Source organism: Camelina sativa, chromosome 15 (genome assembly GCF_030686135.1).
Source record: "Camelina sativa cultivar CO46 ecotype springtype chromosome 15, ASM3068613v1".
Taxonomy (NCBI): domain Eukaryota; kingdom Viridiplantae; phylum Streptophyta; class Magnoliopsida; order Brassicales; family Brassicaceae; genus Camelina; species Camelina sativa.
Genome location: NC_141894.1, coordinates 2156729 through 2177066, shown reverse-complemented (window position 1 = coordinate 2177066; position 20338 = coordinate 2156729). Strand labels below are relative to the sequence as shown.

Below are 20338 nucleotides of genomic sequence, written 5' to 3'. Positions count from 1 at the left end.
CGGTTACTTGGAATTTGAATAAGCTCTTAGAGATCAAAACCTGTAGAACTAGGAATTAGAAGTATGCAGACCTATACGGGATAAAGAAAAAGTAAATATTGTATTTAAACAATTCAAGAGTGTATAACATCATGAGACACATAAACATTATTCACAAAAAGAAGTGTACACTATACACACATATACATCTGCAAAACCTAGGAAGCTATAAAATGAAGTTCCTCCCTCTACGGTATATAACTAATCTCTCTATGCAATGTGTGAGCGTCTTTAACCAATCTACAATAATCAGTGATCAGTGGAAAACTTGAGGAGCAGTGTAGAACTCGCTTTCGTTGAAAACCGGTCTGAGATCTTCTTGATCACACATGAACTGTAATGGGAAACACACAAGGTGACCTCTTGTCTCCTTCAGCCTCTCCCACGAGTCGCTGCCGCATGGTTTTAGCTTTTCCGGTGCAATCCCAAGGTCGATCGTCGTATGACCTAGCTTATCTTTTATAAGAGACATGTTCTCTCTCAAGGCAGTTCTGTGTTTTTAGATCAAAAGAATCATTAGATCATCTCATATTGAGGGCAAGGAGTGAGTTAATTTAGGAAACTAAAAGGAGAAGTATGAACCTTGAGCGTATATGCTCATTAGGAATGCAAGAGAAGACTTGGTCGTAAATGTCAGTGTTCTTCTTAGCCGTTGCCATCCACAAGTCTTTGTATGTTGCTTCTTTGATTGGATCTTCGATTATTTTCATCTAAACACAAAATTATAAGTTTAACATTTTTAAAATGGCTATGAAGTTGAACGATGGTTAAGAGAGCATAGACAAGTGAAAATATCATAACACTAAACTATTGAAGCTAAGTTTTGAGGGGCAATAGACTCAAATGATAAAAAAGTAAGTATAGGCGTTTAGAAAATGGATATATGAAATTACCTCCCCGGGGTGAAGGCCGAGATGCTCTGACCACAAGGAACATCTAAGACTGTAAGAGAATTTCCCGGCCATCCACTTCACTCCGTTCATCGAAGATTCCACAAATTCTTTGTCTTCGATCACAACTCCAATCTGAAACACGATTTATTAATGAATGCATAACTCTCTTCTCTTTCTTTTTTTTGCCATAAAGAATAGAATGGAGTTGTGGAAATACCTCCGAGTCACGTGAGCCTAGTAAGCTCCGATCGTTTATATTAGAAGATCCGATCACCGCAATGCGGTCATCAACAATCATTAGCTTACTGTGCACGTAAATCTGGCTAGTGGCAATTGGACCGTCATCAAACAACCGTCCATACGATCTCAGACCGTAGAAAGAGATGTAATCTTGCGTCTTCGGACCTAGCAAAGCGTTAAGGTTGTCAAGAATCGAAGTTCGTTCTCTAGAGATCGTACGGTATTGCCAATGCATCAGTGCTCGAACAGTAGCTGCTCCAAAGTCATCGATACCTCCCTGTTTTTAGGCAACATAAAAATGATTGGCATTGGGGTTTTGTTTTGTTACCAATTTGAGATTACAATTAGAAGATGTAAACAGTACCTGAAATCCAGGGAGGAGTGGTACAACGATCACGACGCGGAAGCACTTGTTCTCCTCATGAGCCTTCAGAATGCGTCTGTATAAGGCTTCAGAAACGCGGTTCAGAATCGTGTCATCTTTTTCTAACCCGGAGATGAAGAATTGGTTCTGGTTAACAACAAGATTACAAGATTAAAATATAGGACTAATTTAAGATGATGAGATTTTATATGAAAATGCTTGAATGATTACGTTATATATACCTCAATGTAGATAAAATGTTCAGCGTTTTGGATAAGCGAACAATAAGCTCGATGAATGCTATCTTCAGGCTGGCTTGTTCCAGCAGACCATTGGCTAACACTTCTGATTATCTGACACTGGCAATCACTTTGTTTCCCTATCTGCCACCACCACTCGTTCACAGTCTCGTCCCGATCGCTTTCCTCTGATGTTTCCCCTGGAAACTCATCACTAGCATTAGATCGATAGAGATCTTCTCTTGAACCATCATCTAACTTCAGATCTCCTGTTTGTCTGTCAAAGTCCGCATCGTTTTCTTGTGGGAGAAGCAAAGGGATATCTTGAGGTGGTGAAGCTGAAGAGAAAGAGTCTTGTCTAGAGAGAACAACGGGTTTTTCAGGGTCTTCCTTGGTTTTAGCCGCAACAATATCGATCTCTCTAGTTCCCAAGTAGTGAGGGAGAACCATATGGTGGTGAGGCATCAGCAAAGGAATCGTCTGTTCATTTGGTGCCTTGTTTCTCTAATTTAACAAAGACAAAATATATCAGAACCGTATAAAAGACCGCAAATAGCTAAACAAGCAGCAGATATTTCTACCTTAGAGTGGTTCCACCGCTGGACGAAATGTCGAGCAACATCGCGACAAGGCGGTCCCCAAAGAGCGCAATGGACTTCGTGCCACGGCATTCTTGGATATTTTCTCCGGTCAAGCTCGTCTATCATCGTTTCTTCCCATGAGTTTGGTTCAGATTCTCTGATAATATGTATAAACATTCGTGAGAAAGATGATTCTTTTTGTTAGAAAAGATTCAGACAAGTTCAAGATCCTACCTAGGATTGTAATAATCCTTTCCTGGCCATATATGAGAAGGGCAATCTCCAATCTTGTGTTCCGCTGTATCATAGCGGCCAAAACAGAGATCTAACCCTCCAATGAAGCAAACTTGGTAATCTACAATCACTATCTTATCATGGTGTGACCTGAAAAATGCCAAAGAATTTTAACTTCAGTTATAGCTAAGTAGTAGTTAGCTTCATCCATGGGATTTGCTTAATATTGTACCAGAGATAAATGCCAGAGGAGAGATGGTCTGGATAACGAAGAACTTTGACGTTCTTGTGAATGTTTTGAAGCCGTTTCTTACTGTACATACTGTTGATCTTCAGGGCAATCTGAACTTCTTTATACATAAGAATATAAATCTGCAACAAATTTTAAAGTTTAAGCGTTTACAACAAAACATCACAAATCCATTGGAAGAAATCTGTCATATAAAGCATACCTTAACGCCCTGTTTTGCTTTTGTCTCAAGCAATGCATCTAACCGCAATGACGGATGATCTTGAAAAGGACGTTTGAGATATAGCTCCGGGCATAACCACCAACCAGTTATAAATATCTGCAGATGACATTTTGAATTAAAACTCCCAAGATATTATGATAGGTTCTCAATTATGAGTTGAGGCAAAGCAATGGAACCTCTGATGTTGCATTTTGGATTGCAAACGCGATGGCTTCAAACGCAGTGTGACCGTCTACGAACCACTGAGCCTGGCTTCCATCAGATGTCAAGCCTCTAGGTGGTGCAAACGAGCCAAACCGATGTGGACTGTTACAGCCAGCTTCTTTAACGGCCTTAACCCATTCTTTAACTTTCCCACTGCTTGTAGTTCTTACTCTCACGGTTCGGTCTCCACTTGTCACTTTAAAGCCATAGCGCAGCGGATTGTGTTCCTTCACCTGTTCAGCCAAATGCTGCTGCTCAGAAAACTCCTTCGAGTCCTGGAACAGCGATGAGTCGAACACCATTATATCTAGAAGCTTTCCGCTGAAAGGGTCTTCTAGTAATGCCAAGAATCCCGGTTTTAAAACCGCCCAAACCTTTAAAAGAAAAATTGTTCATCCCAGCTAGAAAATTTAAAGAGATTTACACAATCATGAATTTATTTTGTCCAAACCTTTGTCCAGTTAGTTCCAAAGCAGCTGAGACAATGTGAAAGAAGACAGCATCGGCCGCCATCAGATCCGGGGACTTTCCTAAGGTGCTTCACTGTGACATACCCTTCTTTCATCTTCGAACCGTACTCTCTAGCAAACGAGAGTCTAGAAACTTCCAGAAATTTGCAGACCTGCAGATACGTTTTAAGTGTGACGCAAGAAACATACAAATCACAACTAGAGTATTCATAGTCATCTATCAGCAAAAGTTCTCAAACCTCTTTGGAGTTAACAATGTCCAAGTTCCCTAGAAAGAGACTCAAGTAGCCTTGCATTGCAGTTCTCCCACGGTCTACAACTGTCTCTGACCGGCCTATCGTTGGTCTAATGATTGGAAACGCTGCACGCGAAGGAACATTCCTGCACACCATAAAAAATCTAATGTTTCAGAAATCAAAAACTTTTACTCGAATCCACAAAGCCAAAAAAGTTTCCTGAATTACCTGTTCTTGACACTATCTTCAGTGTAGTTAAGAGGAAGAGCACCATCGTCAGGTTCTTCATCATCTTGCACAACTGATCCTTGCATATCAAAGATCCCTAAGCTATGCAGCCACTCTCTAACCTGTCAAATACACCGCATTTTTTCGAGTTCAATAATAGTCTTTTTAATTGGGGTGTGTTAGCAAATTAAAAAAAACCCGGAAAAGTCTGACCTGTTCTTGCTTCTCGTGGAGTTCTTCAATAATCAAACGTTTCTTCAAAGCGAAGTGTAGGTATAAAACTTGAGAAGCTTTCTTTTGTAGTGTCCACTTGAACTATACATACACCAAAAACAAAAAACAGAGGATAACAATTTCAAAGGTCTTGCTTACTAATTTACCAAGAACAGAATTAATAAAGAAAAAAAACCATGGAACTGCAAATATATGAATTAAAACTTCTTTTGCAAGAAGTTGAATCGTCTTCACGTGATCTCTTAGTCATAAATATCAGAATTTCTAGACGGAAGAGAAGAAAGAAAAGGAGAATTATTAAAAATAGAGACTATGGTCAATTTCGGCATTAAATCAAACCCTAATGACAATTAAACAGAGTAAACTAATCTCTCTTAGATTACAAGAAAGGCATTGTAAAAGACATACTTGTTTATACTGAAGCTCCAAGGTGTAAGAAAGAAGCAAGGGACTAAAATCGGTGGTGTCGGGTCGTGAGACCGAGACGATCGTAGCCTTTGGAAGCTCATCGAATATCTTACATCCACCGCCGATTGAATACGCCGCCGCCGCCGCCGTATCACCTCCGGAAGCTCTGCTTCTTCTGATGACGCTGTCCGATTTAACGCCGTTATGAAGTAGCAAAGTCTCCGTCGACATCGATAAACTCTTCTCACCGTTCACGATTGCATGTCCGAAGAACTAGCCACTGATCAACAGATCGATGTTAAGTATATATATATATTAGATTATGTAGATTTTAGAATCAAGGTTTAAATCTGTCCGACAATAGTATATTCAACGGCAAGGGGAGTGGTTCCGTCACGTTAGGTTTTAACGAATGACCTGGTTGCGCCGTCAGATGATGACACGTATAATTATTGACACGTGTACGTTAAAGATCAAGGTTATTATATATGCTAACTCCCGTCAATTTTACCGTGTGTATATATGCAACTTGGACAACAAGAGCTCTCTGTTTCTATTTATAAATATATCACCGAATCGGACAAAGTAGCGAATATGACGATCTTACCCTTAGACTTTGCTTTGCTAAAAATAGAACTCTGGATGTCTTCTTCTTCGTATCGAGGGACAATTTGGTCTTTTGAAGAAACAGAGGTTGATGGTGTTCGGAGTATATGCCCATGCAAGCATCAAAACGACAAGAATATCCCAATTTTTTTTGGTGCTTTTATATCAGAATATTCCCAAACACACACTTATTTTAATTCATCTAACGTGTTGTGATAAGACAAAAAAATGATTAGTGTCTCTCATCTCAAGTACAATCATCATATGATTTTAGAATTCTCTCAACTTTTTAAAGATACTATTTAATGTTTGTACTAGGTGATACCCGTGCTACAGCACGGGATTATATATTGTATTAGTTATTTTTTTTGTAATTTGTATTTTTGTAATATAGTTTTTTATTTTAATTTATTTTCTTTATTTATATAGTATTTATTTGTATATTTGGGGTTAAACAGTAAATTGGAAATCCTAATAGAGTAAGTAGTTTGTAAAATGTAGTTTTTCACGGAAACAGACACACCACAATAGTAGATAGTACGTAGTTTTGTAAGAGAATAGACACTCCGCAATATCGGATAGTAGTTTTGTAAGAGGATAGACACACCCTGCTTCCATAGCTTAATTTATAGTTTGATAAAATACATGTTTTAACAGATTTAACTCAAAAAAATTTTATATTTTAAATTTTTAAGAATTAAAATATTAATATTACTTAAATATTTTATAGACTTTAAATATATTATAATATTTTAAACTTTCGAAGGAGTTCAAATATTTATAATATCTTAAACATTGTATAAAAAATTTAAATATTTATAATATCTTAAACTTTTTTAAAAACGTAAATATATTATAATATGTTTACTTTTTAAAATTTTAAATATTTTCAAATATAGAACCAAATTAAACTGTTAAATTTGGATACCTGATAAATCAAGCTTCCTGCTCATTTGTACTCAAAACATTTTAGTCACATATTTATAGTGATTATGAACCATATTCCATAATATTTAGTCGATGTGGGATATACACCTTTTCTGTAAATTAGTTTACAACTTTACATATATATAATTTCTGCGTTTTTAATTCTTTCTATCTATACTACTCACAATTAATTACTAAAATTTTGTTAAGGAAATATTATAATATCGGAAATCAAACAATTTAGTCAGATTTGGTAACTTGAATATTCGTTTTTAAAGATTTTAACTGAATCACTAAATATTCCTTTTAAAAGATTATCTGTTAAGATCAATCTCGGTAATTAAGGAAATATCCGAATTTTTGGTAATTAAAATTTATGGTTTTCATTTAAATACCTTAAAGGAAAATGAAATCAGAGTGTTTGCCTGTAACGAATAACTCTGTTTGGGATCTTAAATAACTAATCTTGAATGAAATAATATACTGGATCCGAAAAATATTATTCTGGAGTACAAACAGATCCCCGGATTTTTTTCCTTCTGTAGTCGGATATATAAGGATCCGCGTCCCGACCTGGCAATTTTTTAAGTAATCGACCGAGGGTATTTTCGTTATTTAATGAAATCCAAACTATAGGTTAATTAGATTAAATTTTGTGATTCTCTAATCATTTTTAATGAAAAACCTACCAAAACCAAGTCATGGTCCATTTTTACTCTAGAAAGTACTTCTGCTTTAATAGTATAGATAAAGTACAAGTATAGACAATTAATTTTTATATCGTATACGTAACAACATGGTTATAAAATTAATCTCGGTATACAACGAATAACAAAACGTCATAGGTAACCAGACGATGACCTGGGGTAGTAAGTAAACATATAAATCACAGAACCTTTGATAATTGAACCATCACTTTCATTTCAGGAAAGTGAATTTCATCATCCAAATAATGATAATCATAATTGGTAAGAAAAATTCCAATGCTACTGAAAGATATTCCAAAACGGCACAATGTTCTCATTACTAATTTACTTGCTTTTTGTCAAGTCTTTTAATAAATAAAGGTCAAAATTTGCAAACCGGTGTCCAAGTTTTATTTGGGCTGATATTCACAAATTGGGCCTTAAATAAAAAAAGGTAAATCATGTACGGCTCCAAGAAAATATAAACGGGTTCAAACAAAACCGGAGCTCCAGTTTCTACAGAGGCAGTGAACTTTAGCAAGTGAAGCCATATAATCATCAGACCTGGAAAAAAATAGGGGGGATTCAAACGTATCAAAAACACAAAACCATCGTATCTCTTCATTTCTAATTGCTTCTAGTATGCTATAGAGATTCAGACCTCTGCCCATATGGAGATCCACAAGAAGCAGTGATGTGAAACTTGGCGTTTTCTGATTTACCCTACAACAAAGAATAAAACAAGACACTTAAAACAAGATTATTTGAGGACTGTTTGTTCTTGAAGAACAATAGATGTCAATGCAAATTATGTTGGAGAAATTCAAGATGTAGAGAGTATACCTCAGCTTCATAGTAGAGCCCTGCGTACAGAGAAGCGTAGAAGTATTCGCTTGCTTGACCACTAGAGAAGTCTTTAACTAACTGTTATTTTGAAAAATCAGATACTACCAAGTGAGTTTGGTGAGAAGAAAATCATGACTTCAATCAATTACCAAGAAACCTGTCTCAAATAAAAAAACCTTTTCAGGATCACCACCATTCTTGAATAGATTATAAGCTTCCCGCATCACAGGCCGAGAATCTCTACCAACCTACACAAAAATTTCATATACTATTTTTTTTACCACTAATCATATAGAATGATAAGCTCTTGGATAAGGGAAAACAAACCTCAAGAAACTGTTTCCGTGCAACATCAACACCGTGGAGCCGAGCCTCACAGAGAAAGCACCAAATTGACTCCTCTGTGTCATTTGGGTTCTGAGCAACATCTATCCGGAACTGCTCTGCACCTTCTTCAAACCTGTTGTTGGATATCTCATTACTTCATAAAGACTAAAAATTTCACAATACAAAAAGAAACATATTCTAATAAGCAACTATCCCAAACAAAGAGACAGTAAGGTAGGAAGCTAGTAGTACCTATCTAGATAGTAAAGAGAAAGCCCGCGTTGCCAAAGATCTGTCATCAAAAAAAAGACATGATTCAAAATTACAAAGCTTTTTAGAGATATAGAGTCATGAGCTAAAGATAAAAGGAGATAAAAACGTACATGCCTTTTGCCTTGGGTCCAATACAACAGCTCTATCGAACTCAGTCACCGATCCAGCAACATCACCCTTTTCACAAAAGGAAACGAAAAGCATTTTCAGATTTAAGGAACCAAACTAAAAAAGAGTCTCTTTTGTTAGAACAGTTCTGTTTTGTCGGATTGATTAAATTCTACCTGTCTGAAGAGCTGCATTCCGAGTCGAGTCGCTGCGACGGCCTCACGAGGGTTCGAGTCACCGCCTCCGGTAATGGCATCCCATATCGACGAAACAGAAGGAAGGAAGAGCCTGCGAGACAGTGCGTGAGTTGTTGGGTGGCGGGAAAATTGGGGGTTTAGGGTTTTAAAAGGCGAGATCGCCGTGAAACGCCGTGGAATTGTGCGAGATGGATATATGATTGGATTCACGATCTGGGTTAGTGCCATTTTCCGAATCACGGCGACGGTTACAGTTTCTCTAGGGATTTGCTCACTTTTTCTCCAGAAGATAAGATGACAAAACGGAAGGGAAGAGATTAGAGATGGATGGAGCAGTACAAAACCGGAACAAAACCGGAAAATCTCGGTTTATACGCTTTGATGAACCAATCGGTTAGAAAGAGCTTTCGTTCTTCACAAGATGTACCAGTTGGTTTCGTTTAATTTGAACCGGGTGAAATCAGATAATAACCGTACCGGTCATAGTCAGTATGACGATTGACGCAACGTAGTCCAACGAAGCAGAATCTAAAGGGCGATAGATAAAAGAGAGCTTTGAACAAATGAAGAAAGAATAAACTTTGGCTTGAGAAAAGAGTAAGAAAAGAAGGTAAAAAAATAAAGTTTGAATTTGTTCCTACAGTTCCCATAGAGGCAAAGAACATTTCTTCACCAACAATCAATACCTAAACCTCCCTAGGTTTTTTTCTATATATAGCTTCACTCTTTCCTCGGTTAACCCAAAACGTGTAAACTTGTTCACACAAAATGGGCATCATGGCTCTTCTCTTAGCTATGCTTATGTTTGTTCACACTTCCTCGTCCGAAACCACTATTTTCAAGCCATACAAAGAAGAAAACTTTCAGTCTCTTGTCGCAAAAGCGTGTCAGTTTATCGATGCTCATGAGTCATGCGTCTCTAACATCCGGACGCACATCAAGGAATCGGGCCACGGATTAAGCCCGCATTCGGTTTTAAGCGCTGCGGTAAAGGAAGCACACGACAAAGCCAAGTTAGCAATGGAAGGGATCCCAACGGTTACGACGTTATTTGTCCATTCCCGTGAACAAATCGCCATAGAGGATTGCAAAGAGCTTGTAGGCTTCTCGGTGACGGAGCTTGCATGGTCGATGCTGGAGATGAACAAACTCCACGGAGGAGGAGGAATAGACGGGGACTCTCACGATGCTGCTGCAGCAGGAGGCAACCTTAAGACATGGCTAAGCGCAGCGATGAGTAACCAAGACACGTGTCTAGAAGGGTTTGAAGGAACAGAGAGAAAGTATGAGGAAATGATCAAAGGTAGCTTAAGACAAGTCACTCAGCTCGTGAGCAACGTTTTAGACATGTACACGCAGCTCAATGCCTTGCCTTTCAAGGCATCTAGGAACGAGAGCTTCCCCGCACGCCCTGAGTGGCTAACGGAGACCGAGGAGAACCTCATGAAGCGTCATGAACCTAGTGCGATGCACTCAAACACGGTTGTGTCTCTAGATGGAAAAGGGAAGTATCGGACGATTAATGAGGCCATCAACGAGGCTCCCAATCATAGCACAAAGCGATATGTTATATATGTGAAGAAAGGTGTGTATAAAGAGAATATTGATTTGAAGAAGAAGAAGACTAACATTATGCTTGTTGGTGACGGTATCGGACAGACGATTATAACCGGTAACCGGAATTTCATGCAAGGTCTTACCACATTCCGAACTGCAACCGTTGGTTAGTATTTTTATTTTAGTTAATTAATTGATTGATCATTAACCTTTTTGTACGTTCCTCCCTTTTTGGTTTTTGTCAAATTTTGTTTATTTAGCGTGTCTAAAATTAGAAAAGCATATATGCTTTCTGCAATCCGCAGGCTTTCAAGCTTTATAGTTTATTTTTTTCTTCTTATATATAATTGATTCCTTTCTTGTGCTACAGTTATCTACTAATTCAATGTCTAATTAGATACTTAATTGATTGATTAATCTTTTTATTACCTTTTCGTTCTTATTGGTCTTGGTCAAATTTTTGTTTATTTTGTTTTTCTTTATAAAACATATGTTTTTGCTTTCTGGAATCTACAGACTTTCAAGCTTTTTACAGTCTTTTCTTATAAATTATCCTTTTCTTGTGTTACAAATAACTTCTTATATATTCAATATAATTTGTTACTTACTCATAATTAGCCATATCTAATTAACTAGATTAACCCTTAATTTTGGTTTGATCAGCTGTTTCTGGAAGAGGATTCATAGCAAAAGACATAACATTCAGAAACACAGCTGGGGCGCAAAACCGTCAAGCTGTCGCATTGAGGGTTGATTCTGATCAGTCCGCCTTTTATCGGTGTAGCGTGGAAGGCTACCAAGACACTCTTTACGCCCATTCCCTCCGTCAGTTCTATAGAGATTGTGAAATTTACGGTACGATTGATTTCATATTCGGGAATGGCGCAGCGGTTTTGCAAAACTGTAAAATCTACACACGGGTTCCTTTACCGCTCCAAAAGGTAACGATAACCGCGCAAGGGAGAAAAAGCCCTAATCAGAATACAGGGTTCGTAATTCAGAATAGCTACGTGTTGGCCACACAACCTACTTATCTTGGCCGGCCGTGGAAACTTTATTCAAGAACAGTGTACATGAACACTTACATGAGCCAGCTTGTCCAGCCAAGAGGATGGCTTGAGTGGTTTGGTAACTTTGCTTTGGACACTTTGTGGTATGGAGAATACAATAATATTGGACCAGGTTGGCGATCATCCGGTCGGGTTAAATGGCCTGGTTATCATATCATGGACAAACGAACTGCGTTGTCATTCACCGCTGGATCGTTCATTGACGGTCGGAGATGGCTTCCGGCAACAGGTGTCGCATTCACCGCTGGTCTAGCTAACTAACTCAATTAATTTTTTTTTATCTTATTTTTGAATTTTTTATTGTTATTAATTTTCATTTATGGTTTGTCAATCCACATAATCCTCTGGTTTGCACAGAAAAAATAATAAAAAAAACATTCATAAGGATATAGTGTGTGTGTGTGTGTGTGTGTAAGATTTTAAACTTGTAGGCTGTGTCTGAATATAGATTTATGTAAAGCATTTATTTTTACTGTATTTAATAATTAATTTCGCAGTGGTCGAAAAATATTTCTAGATCTTGTTTGAACATTTTGAGCTGGTTTGAATAGGACGGATGAAGAATTGTGATACATGGTCTACCACTAACTTTAAAAAAGATCCACGTACACAAATATAATTGCCAGTTTCTTACGTCTCACAGTTGGAAAAAGAAATTAGAAAATTCAGTGTTTTATGTATAATCTATGTTGTCCATATCTTTTGATATCATGAATTGTAATTTGTTGTTGGCACGTTTTAAAATACATCACTTGTGGCCTTGTGGAGCAGTCTAGGATTAGGTTTTATTTAAAAATTGAACATTTTGTAGAATTTTAAGTTTTTTACGTACATTATATACTCATTTATTCATAGAAAAAATCGGAAACTATCATATTACAGAAAATTAATATTTTTAATGAAACTTGTATAAATACACATACAAAAACTGTAAGTAAACTTGTAAACATCAACCCTGATTAGTAATTAGAGCTCGTTACAAAGAAATGGCTCAAAAGTGTATCCTCTCCACGGCCATCTCTTTATTTCTTTTCTCTACTCTTTCTCATTGTCAAACTCTAATTCACTCAGACGCTGTTTGTGACACCACACCTCACCCATCCGTCTGTAAATCCGTTTTACCCGTCGGATCACCCCATTCGCTTACCGAGTTTGCCAGCATTGCCATTCTAAAGTCTCTAGAAACTTCTAAAGACCTTCTTGCCTCCTTTGACCAACATCATCCCACCTTAAGACCCCTTCAAGATTGCCAACTACTCGCTGGCCTGACCGTTGACCAGCTCACACGTGTGAATGCCATCAAGAAGGTCGTTCTCCGAAACTCCGAGATCAACGATTTGCTCACGCTTCTTAGCGCTGCTCTTACAAACTACGACACATGCCTAGACTCGGTTCATGAGGTCGCCAGAGAATCATCAGAGAGTGTAGTTAACGGCCACGACGACATCATCCTGGCGGTTTCTGAGGGTATACAGCTTATTAGCGTCTCTCTTGCATTGTCCAAGGAGGCTTGGCCGATATCATCTGATGCTCCGACGACAAAGCCACTGCCTAGGATTCTGACGGAGGGGAAAAATTCGTCGCCACCGGAAGTTTCGTATATGAAAGCGACGGAACGTGAGAGAATGATCTACGAGAGAGTGATGTTTGTTGGACGAAAGCTTCTTCAGGTTTCTTTTCTCTTTATAACTATCTAAACTTATGAATGTTACAAGTTACAATTTTCTTAGATTCCAAAAACATATAAAAGAATAGTTACTATAATTTACAACAAAATTTTATTATTTTTCAGTTTCAAAAAAAAAAAAATTATTTCTTGCCAAAATATTTTCTGGTATTTATCGTTGATTGAAACGGGCAACGTTAAAACGGGCAACATTAAAAATAACTAATCAATAATTTTGTCCAATTTTTTTTTTTTTTTAAATCTGAAAAATACTGTCTTAGGCCTTTTTTATTTTTGGCCAACTTACATCTTATAATTATCGTCAGAAACTTACCTTTTTAACCTCTAAAACTTTACAGTCTTCTCCCGGAGGCAATGGTGGCCTGAAGGTAGCAAAGACGGTCGTCGTTAACCCAAACGGCGTCAACGGTGATACCTTTAAAACCATAAATGACGCCGTCGCTGCTGCGCCAACGAAAGCAGAATCCGGCAACGGATACTTCGTGATTTACGTTGTCGCCGGGGTTTACGAAGAGTACGTCACAGTCCCTAGCAACAAATCATACGTGATGATCGTTGGTGACGGCATTGACAAAACAATCATCACCGGAAATAGAAACGTCGTCGACGGTTCCACCACTTTTGCTTCTGCTACACTAGGTAAGCCTTTTGGACTTGATTGTTTACTTTTATTTCACCTTAAAAAGAACTTACATTTTTGACGAAAAATAAAATTAAAAAAATTACATATTTGCATGTAACAATACGTTCGATGGTAAAATTAAAATATTCGGTCTAAAAACATTTAATGTGTTGACTAGCAAATGCAAACAGGACAACTCCATCACAATTAAGAGATGTTCTGATCTTTTATTGGACAAACTATTTCTTTTGTTTTTCAAAAATACTACTCCTTAAGCATATAATTAAATGGACTAATTCTGATTTCATTGTATTTTAGCTGTTATCGGAGAAGGCTTCATCGCGGCAAACATAACCGTGAGAAACACGGCTGGCCCTAACAAACACCAAGCTGTTGCTGTCCGCAACAGTGCAGACATGTCAGCATTTTACAAATGTAGCTTCGAAGGTTATCAAGACACGCTTTACGTTCATTCACTTAGACAGTTTTACAGAGAATGCGACATATATGGAACGGTAGATTTCATATTTGGAAACGCAGCTACGGTTCTCCAGAACTGCAACATCATTCCAAGGTTACCAGTTCAAGGACAGTTCAATGCCATAACGGCTCAAGGCAGGAGCGATCCAAACCAGAACACCGGGATTTCGATACAAAATTGTAGAATTACACCTAGTGCTGAATTGGTTACAAGTAACTTCTCGGTTAAGACGTACTTAGGCCGGCCATGGAAAGAGTACTCAAGGACAGTTTATTTGCAAAATTTCATGGATGGGTTTATCGATGGTAAAGGATGGAATGAATGGATGGGTGATTTCGCTTTGAGTACATTGTATTATGCGGAGTTCAAAAATACCGGACCAGGTTCAGAAACAGCTAACCGGGTTAACTGGCCCGGTTATCATGTGATCACTGAAACCGAAGCTGTTTGGTTCACCGTGTCGAAATTTATAGTCGGAGATAGCTGGCTGCCGAACATGGGAGTTCCATATGCCGGTGGCTTGATGTGATCTCCATAAACATATAATAAATAACTTATATGAAACTTTGTGTATGTTTATGAATTATCTATATGAATGTATTCATGATCAAAATTAGAAAGATAAATCTAATATTTAAATGGTACTTATTGCATAAAATAAAGGGTGTACAATTCTTTCAGATTGACTACGTTAAGTCATACTACTTGTCAAGAGTCGTCTTCGTCAAGAATCAAAATTTTTAATTTATGTTTGTATTTTCTTTTCTTCTAAGACCATAGTTTGTTTCAATCATATATTACCAATTAGAAAGAAAAAAAAAAAACTTGCACATTGATTTCTTCTAGAAATTTTGGGAACTATACCGAATGGTATGTTAAATTAGTAGTAGAAAAAGAAAACACGATTAAAACACTGATCAATCTGGTGGAGAAAAGAACAAACAAACAAACAATGAGTTTTTGAATCCCTAAAATAAGATTTCTCTAATTAGAAACTCACAAGGAGGAAACAGAGAAGACAATAAAACCACAAACCTATTTTTTGTCTTTTCAACAGATTCTCACTAACCGGATTTCCCGCCAAGCCTTAGAAAACAGAGCAACCAAAATAACAAAATTCTTAATTTGTCATTACCGTTATAAATAATCCATCTCGACAATTATGAAAAGGTGCACACTCCCAAGGAGGCTTACGTAAACCTTCGACGGAGGAGTCCATAAAACTCACAAATCTCTTGTTTTCTCAAAAGAACAAAGAACAGCTCTAATATTTTTTTTTCTACAAATAATATATTTAGAGCTGTTCAAGTTCGAAAACATTTTGATCAATAAAGAAGACAACAACAACAATAACAGAAATAGTAACGTAAAAAACACATTCAAATAAATATGTCGTACGGATACGACGATGATTCCAAGAGGAAGAAAAGGTTTATTGTCATTACCATCTCCTCTGTTCTTCTGATCTCGATGGTGGTCGCCGTTACCGTTGGTGTCAGCCTCAACAAGAGCGGCGATGACTCTGATGGTAATGGAGAGATAACGTCTTCCGTCAAGGCCGTCAAGGATGTTTGTGCACCGACTGATTACAAGAAGACTTGTGAAGACACTCTGATCAAGAACGGGAACAACACCAGCGACCCTGTTGAGTTGGTTAAGACTGCGTTTCGTGCTACGATGAAGCAGATCACCGACGCAGCTAAGAAGTCTCAGACGATGATGGAGCTTCAGAAGGATCCAAGGACAAGGATGGCCCTTGATCAGTGCAAGGAGCTGATGGATTACGCGTTGGGCGAGCTTAGTAACTCTTTTGAGGAGCTTGGGAAATTTGAGTTCCACAAGCTCGACGAAGCTTTGATCAATATGAGGATTTGGCTAAGCGCTGCCATCAGCCACGAGGAGACTTGTCTTGAAGGGTTTCAAGACACTAAGGGCAACGCAGGAGAGACGATGAAGAAAGCGTTGAAGACCGCAATCGAGTTGACACACAACGGGCTAGCCATCATCAGCGAATTGTCCAACTTCGTGGGCCAAATGCAGATTCCAAGTCTTAACAGCCGCAGGCTTTTGTCCGAAGGAATCCCTTCGTGGGTAGACCAGCGGGGTCGTAAGCTTTTGCAAGATGCTGCCGCCTATTCCGATGCGAAGCCTGATATCGTGGTGGCTCAGGACGGGAGTGGCCAATACACAACGATCAACGAGGCAATGAAGTTTGTCCCAAAGAAGAAGAACACGACATTCGTGGTTCACATTAAGGCTGGAATCTACAATGAGTATGTTCAAGTCAACAAGAGCATGACGCATCTCGTGTTCATCGGTGATGGTCCCGACAAAACCATCATTTCCGGTAACAAGAGTTACAAGGATGGAATCACCACCTACCGTACCTGCACAGTTGGTATGAATGATTTTTTCACTCGTTAGGTTATGTAGTTTTAGAAGTCATAGATGTCAAATTAATCTAATATTTATTGCAGCTATTGTTGGAGACTACTTCATTGCCAAGAACATTGGGTTTGAAAACACCGCTGGGGCAATAAAACATCAAGCTGTTGCGCTTAGGGTTCAATCAGATGAGGCGATATTTTTCAATTGTAGATTCGATGGCTACCAAGACACGCTCTACACTCACTCCCACCGTCAGTTCTTCCGTGATTGTACCATCTCAGGGACCATTGATTTCCTCTTTGGAGATTCAGCTGCTGTATTCCAAAACTGTACTTTGTTGGTGAGGAAGCCACTCCCAAACCAAGCATGCCCGATCACAGCACACGGTCGTATGGACCCAAGGGAATCAACCGGATTTGTGTTCCAAGGGTGCACCATTGCCGGTGAACCAGATTACTTGGCTGTCAAGGAAACCAGCAAAGCCTATCTCGGAAGGCCATGGAAGGAGTATTCAAAGACCATCATCATGAACACTTTCATTCCAGATTTCATCCAGCCACAAGGATGGCTACCATGGCTCGGTGACTTCGGCCTCAAGACATTGTTTTACTCCGAGGTCAAAAACACAGGACCAGGAGCCGGTCTTGCAAATCGGGTTACTTGGGCTGGAATCAAGACATTGAGCGACGAAGAAGTCCTCATGTTCACACCGGCTCAGTACATCCAAGGTGATATTTGGGTTCCAGGCAAAGGTGTTCCGTACACTCCAGGCCTTTTGGGTGCAAACCCGGCAGCCGCAACCACAGCCCCTAGCGGCTCAGATGCTCCAGGTTTCTCCTCCTTCGGAGATACAAGTGGGACTGGCTCGATTTCTCCAGCAGCTTCCCCTGAAAGTTCAGTTGAGATAGTTTCAAAAGAGAGCTCTGGCGCTGGCTCGATTTCTCCAGCAGCTTCCCCTGAAAGTTCAGTTGAGATAGTTTCAAAAGATAGCGCTGGCGCTGGCTCAATTTCTCCAGCAGGTTCTCCAGCAACTTCCCCTGAAAGTTCAGTTATGGTGGATTCAACAGAGCGCTCTGGCGCTGGCAACATTTCTCCAGCAGCTTCTCCCGAAAGTTCAGTTATGATGTCTTCAGCGGAAAGTTCTATTTCGATGGTATCACAGTCTTCCTAAAAAAGTGATTCAGATGTCATATAATGTGTTTTGCCTTAATCTATTTCAAAGATAAAAAAGTTTGCACAACCTTCAGGGTTACAAGTCTTCCAAATTGTTGAGATTAATGTTTAGCTTTGTAAACTCATGTTTAATATCACAGTATATTAAAAATGTTGTTTATAAATCTATATTATAATTAAACTAGTGCATCTTGTAAACTCATTATTATGTAGAAATTAGTACGCGCGAACTGTTCCAAAGAATTTTTATGTCTTGAGACCGAAGTTAATACTCTGTTCTCGAACAAAAAGAACTATTTCACCGTTACTAGGTAATTCTCTGTTTCATGAATACTTTTTTCCAGAAGTTTTTTTAAAAATTTAAAAAGTTTTCAATTTACATATCCTAAAACTGAGTAATATAATCTTACGAAAACGTTAATTAATATCGCATTCACTTGTATTTTCATACTAATAAAGATGTCTTCAATAAATTAATTATTTCACAATATGATATTAAGCACACCTCCAAATATTTATGATGGGGACAACAACACATGAATAGAAAACAAATCCATGCTTACCCGGAGAAAAAGCAAAACAAAAAGAGCCATAACAGTGAAAAAGATGTTTTTATTTCGAGGAACAGAAGTAGTTACAACTAACTATTTCATTTACTTGTGCATTCAGTTCATCTCCAACCCCAAGGCATATATGCATGCAAACAATCGCAACCAACTCTGCTATGATTTTACTACTCTGCATTTACTCCCTTCACCTCTCAATAGTTATTCGTCTTCACCAATTAGGAAAAAACACTTTTTTTGAGAAGCTCAACATCATTACTAGTCTGCATCCATGTTTTTGTGTAGTTTTTTCGGACAAATAAAAATAAATGCTAGCTGTTGACTATTGTGTTATTTGTCTTTCAAATATGTGTTTGATACAAGTGTTAATTATTTTGCACCAACTTGTGATACCAATTAAAACTAGTATTCATGCTATCTAGAAAGATAGGTAAGAAGTTCTTCTGTAAAGGCAAACAGAAGTAAATACTAAAAGTTCTTTCCCTTTGTATTCTCTATTTATATCATCACAACCATATCAAACACAGCTGAGAAAGTAAAAACACATTACAACAAAACAAAGAGAAGGAGAAATGGAAGGAATCGATCATAGGATGGTGAGTGTCAATGGCATAACCATGCATATTGCCGAGAAAGGTCCCATAGATGGTCCCGTGGTGCTTCTCCTTCATGGATTCCCTGATCTCTGGTACACATGGCGTCACCAGATTAATGGGTTATCATCTCTAGGTTACCGGGCTGTAGCTCCAGACCTCCGAGGCTACGGAGACTCTGATTCGCCGAAGTCTTTCTCCGAGTACAGTTGTCTTAACGTCGTTGGTGACCTCGTGGCTCTTCTGGAAAGTGTTGCTGGAGATCAAGAGAAGGTGTTTCTAGTCGCTCATGATTGGGGAGCCATTATCGGATGGTTCCTCTGTTTATTTCGACCGGAGAAGATTAAGGGCTTCGTTTGTCTGAGTGTGCCGTATAAACCAAGAAACCCTAATGTCAAGCCTATTCAAGGGTTTAAGGCTGTGTTTGGAGAAAACTACTACATTTGTAGATTTCAGGTTTTGCATTCTGATCTTTCTTTTATGTTTTTCTTTAACCAACTGACTGCACTGATCAAGTAAATCATTCAGATACATTGTTAGTGTGTGGCCAGTTTTAGTTTCATTAATTTGTTTAAACACTTTTCAGGAACCGGGGAAGACTGAAGAAGAGATTGCGAGGGCAGATCCAAGAAGATTTCTGAGGAACATCTTCACAGGGAGGACACCCGGTCCGTCTATTTTACCTAAGAATGATCCCTTTGGAGAAAACCCTAAACCTAATTACGAAAACATTGAATTGCCTAACTGGTTTTCTAAGGAGGATCTTGATTTCTACGCCTCCAAATTCGACAAGACAGGCTTTACCGGTGCATTGAACTACTACAGAGCCATGGATCTGTAAGTTCTTAATATATGAATGCGTACTTATAAGGTTTTTGTTAATTTGTTATTGGTGTTAATATCAGGAATTGGGAGCTCACTGCTCCATGGACCGGAGCTAAGATTCAAGTTCCGGTGAAGTTCATGACTGGTGACGTCGACATGGTTTACACCACACCAGGGATTAAAGAGTACATTCATGGTGGTCGATTTGCTGCAGATGTTCCAAATCTTCAGGAGATAGTGGTAATTGAAGATGCTGGTCACTTCGTCAACCAAGAGAAACCTCAAGAGGTCACTGCTCACATCAATGACTTCTTCACCAAACTTCAGAACAGCAACAATAGCTTTTAGGGTTCTTGTTTGCTCATGTTATGTTGTGTCTCCAATCAATTTGGTTTTTGCGTGTGTTGTTACAAGAAGATTATGAATAATATTTGGAATTACGAAGATCAATGACAATGTTACACACGGAGTCATGTAGCGACTGATGGAGAATCAATTTAATCTCAAGTCTATCGAATGTAGTAAGAGCAGAGAATTGTAGATTTCACAATGCCTCGCAAGGA

At 38.4% G+C, this 20338-nt stretch overlaps 6 protein-coding genes across 7 annotated transcripts; 4 read left to right on the top strand and 2 right to left on the bottom strand.

The window, feature by feature from the left end:
• Positions 1-81: 81 nt before the first annotated feature.
• On the bottom strand, positions 82-5378 carry LOC104744704 (phospholipase D zeta 2). 2 transcript variants are annotated; one of them, XM_010465791.3, is made up of 16 exons: positions 4844-5378; positions 4415-4516; positions 4202-4323; positions 3977-4118; positions 3719-3889; positions 3240-3641; positions 3043-3159; positions 2823-2962; positions 2591-2740; positions 2357-2513; positions 1779-2279; positions 1537-1683; positions 1150-1449; positions 933-1064; positions 622-749; positions 82-530 (listed from the first exon to the last, which is right to left on the bottom strand). In XM_010465791.3, the coding sequence occupies exons 1-16, from the start codon at positions 5072-5074 to the stop codon at positions 296-298; spliced, it is 3177 nt and encodes a 1058-aa protein (XP_010464093.1). In that variant the 5' UTR covers positions 5075-5378; the 3' UTR covers positions 82-295. The 2 variants fall into 2 exon arrangements, with proteins under 2 accessions (XP_010464093.1, XP_087344803.1); XM_087488677.1 differs by having other exon boundaries at positions 3240-3542; positions 4844-5367.
• A 1988-nt stretch (positions 5379-7366) lies between these two features.
• Positions 7367-9146, bottom strand: LOC104744703 (uncharacterized). Its single transcript, XM_010465790.2, has 8 exons — positions 8793-9146; positions 8619-8685; positions 8488-8527; positions 8236-8368; positions 8085-8156; positions 7906-7986; positions 7724-7785; positions 7367-7626 (listed from the first exon to the last, which is right to left on the bottom strand). The coding sequence occupies exons 1-8, from the start codon at positions 9039-9041 to the stop codon at positions 7554-7556; spliced, it is 777 nt and encodes a 258-aa protein (XP_010464092.1). The 5' UTR covers positions 9042-9146; the 3' UTR covers positions 7367-7553.
• A 409-nt stretch (positions 9147-9555) lies between these two features.
• LOC104744701 (putative pectinesterase/pectinesterase inhibitor 22) lies at positions 9556-11948 on the top strand. Its single transcript, XM_010465789.2, has 2 exons — positions 9556-10536; positions 11034-11948. The coding sequence occupies exons 1-2, from the start codon at positions 9582-9584 to the stop codon at positions 11699-11701; spliced, it is 1623 nt and encodes a 540-aa protein (XP_010464091.1). The 5' UTR covers positions 9556-9581; the 3' UTR covers positions 11702-11948.
• Positions 11949-12286: 338 nt separating this feature from the next.
• On the top strand, positions 12287-14892 carry LOC104744700 (pectinesterase-like). The gene is made up of 3 exons (XM_010465788.2): positions 12287-13110; positions 13466-13766; positions 14068-14892. Exons 1-3 carry the CDS (start codon positions 12427-12429, stop codon positions 14757-14759), a joined length of 1677 nt encoding a protein of 558 aa, XP_010464090.2. The 5' UTR covers positions 12287-12426; the 3' UTR covers positions 14760-14892.
• Positions 14893-15321: 429 nt separating this feature from the next.
• On the top strand, positions 15322-17955 carry LOC104744699 (putative pectinesterase/pectinesterase inhibitor 21). The gene is made up of 2 exons (XM_010465787.2): positions 15322-16628; positions 16708-17955. Exons 1-2 carry the CDS (start codon positions 15620-15622, stop codon positions 17787-17789), a joined length of 2091 nt encoding a protein of 696 aa, XP_010464089.2. The 5' UTR covers positions 15322-15619; the 3' UTR covers positions 17790-17955.
• A 557-nt stretch (positions 17956-18512) lies between these two features.
• Positions 18513-20225, top strand: LOC104744698 (epoxide hydrolase 3-like). Its single transcript, XM_010465785.3, has 3 exons — positions 18513-19406; positions 19537-19787; positions 19856-20225. The coding sequence occupies exons 1-3, from the start codon at positions 18930-18932 to the stop codon at positions 20121-20123; spliced, it is 996 nt and encodes a 331-aa protein (XP_010464087.1). The 5' UTR covers positions 18513-18929; the 3' UTR covers positions 20124-20225.
• Positions 20226-20338: the final 113 nt, after the last annotated feature.

Bases quoted from the DNA above. Each gene is read 5' to 3' on its own strand.
- LOC104744701 (XM_010465789.2), top strand. From the start codon at position 9,582: ATGGGCATCATGGCTCTTCTCTTAGCTATGCTTATGTTTGTTCACACT. The intron at 10,537-11,033 runs GTTAGTATTTTT...TGGTTTGATCAG, and splicing joins ATTCCGAACTGCAACCGTTG to CTGTTTCTGGAAGAGGATTC.
- LOC104744698 (XM_010465785.3), top strand. From the start codon at position 18,930: ATGGAAGGAATCGATCATAGGATGGTGAGTGTCAATGGCATAACCATG. The intron at 19,407-19,536 runs GTTTTGCATTCT...AACACTTTTCAG, and splicing joins ACTACATTTGTAGATTTCAG to GAACCGGGGAAGACTGAAGA. The intron at 19,788-19,855 runs GTAAGTTCTTAA...TGTTAATATCAG, and splicing joins TACTACAGAGCCATGGATCT to GAATTGGGAGCTCACTGCTC.
- LOC104744700 (XM_010465788.2), top strand. From the start codon at position 12,427: ATGGCTCAAAAGTGTATCCTCTCCACGGCCATCTCTTTATTTCTTTTC. The intron at 13,111-13,465 runs GTTTCTTTTCTC...AAAACTTTACAG, and splicing joins TTGGACGAAAGCTTCTTCAG to TCTTCTCCCGGAGGCAATGG. The intron at 13,767-14,067 runs GTAAGCCTTTTG...ATTGTATTTTAG, and splicing joins TTTTGCTTCTGCTACACTAG to CTGTTATCGGAGAAGGCTTC.
- LOC104744703 (XM_010465790.2), bottom strand. From the start codon at position 9,041: ATGGCACTAACCCAGATCGTGAATCCAATCATATATCCATCTCGCACA. The intron at 8,686-8,792 runs GTAGAATTTAAT...TTTTGTGAAAAG, and splicing joins GAATGCAGCTCTTCAGACAG to GGTGATGTTGCTGGATCGGT. The intron at 8,157-8,235 runs GTTTGTTTTCCC...ATTTTTGTGTAG, and splicing joins CACGGAAACAGTTTCTTGAG to GTTGGTAGAGATTCTCGGCC.
- LOC104744699 (XM_010465787.2), top strand. From the start codon at position 15,620: ATGTCGTACGGATACGACGATGATTCCAAGAGGAAGAAAAGGTTTATT. The intron at 16,629-16,707 runs GTATGAATGATT...TATTTATTGCAG, and splicing joins CTACCGTACCTGCACAGTTG to CTATTGTTGGAGACTACTTC.
- LOC104744704 (XM_010465791.3), bottom strand. From the start codon at position 5,074: ATGTCGACGGAGACTTTGCTACTTCATAACGGCGTTAAATCGGACAGC. The intron at 4,119-4,201 runs GTAATTCAGGAA...TATGGTGTGCAG, and splicing joins GAAGATAGTGTCAAGAACAG to GAATGTTCCTTCGCGTGCAG. The intron at 750-932 runs GTAATTTCATAT...TTTTGTGTTTAG, and splicing joins TCGGCCTTCACCCCGGGGAG to ATGAAAATAATCGAAGATCC.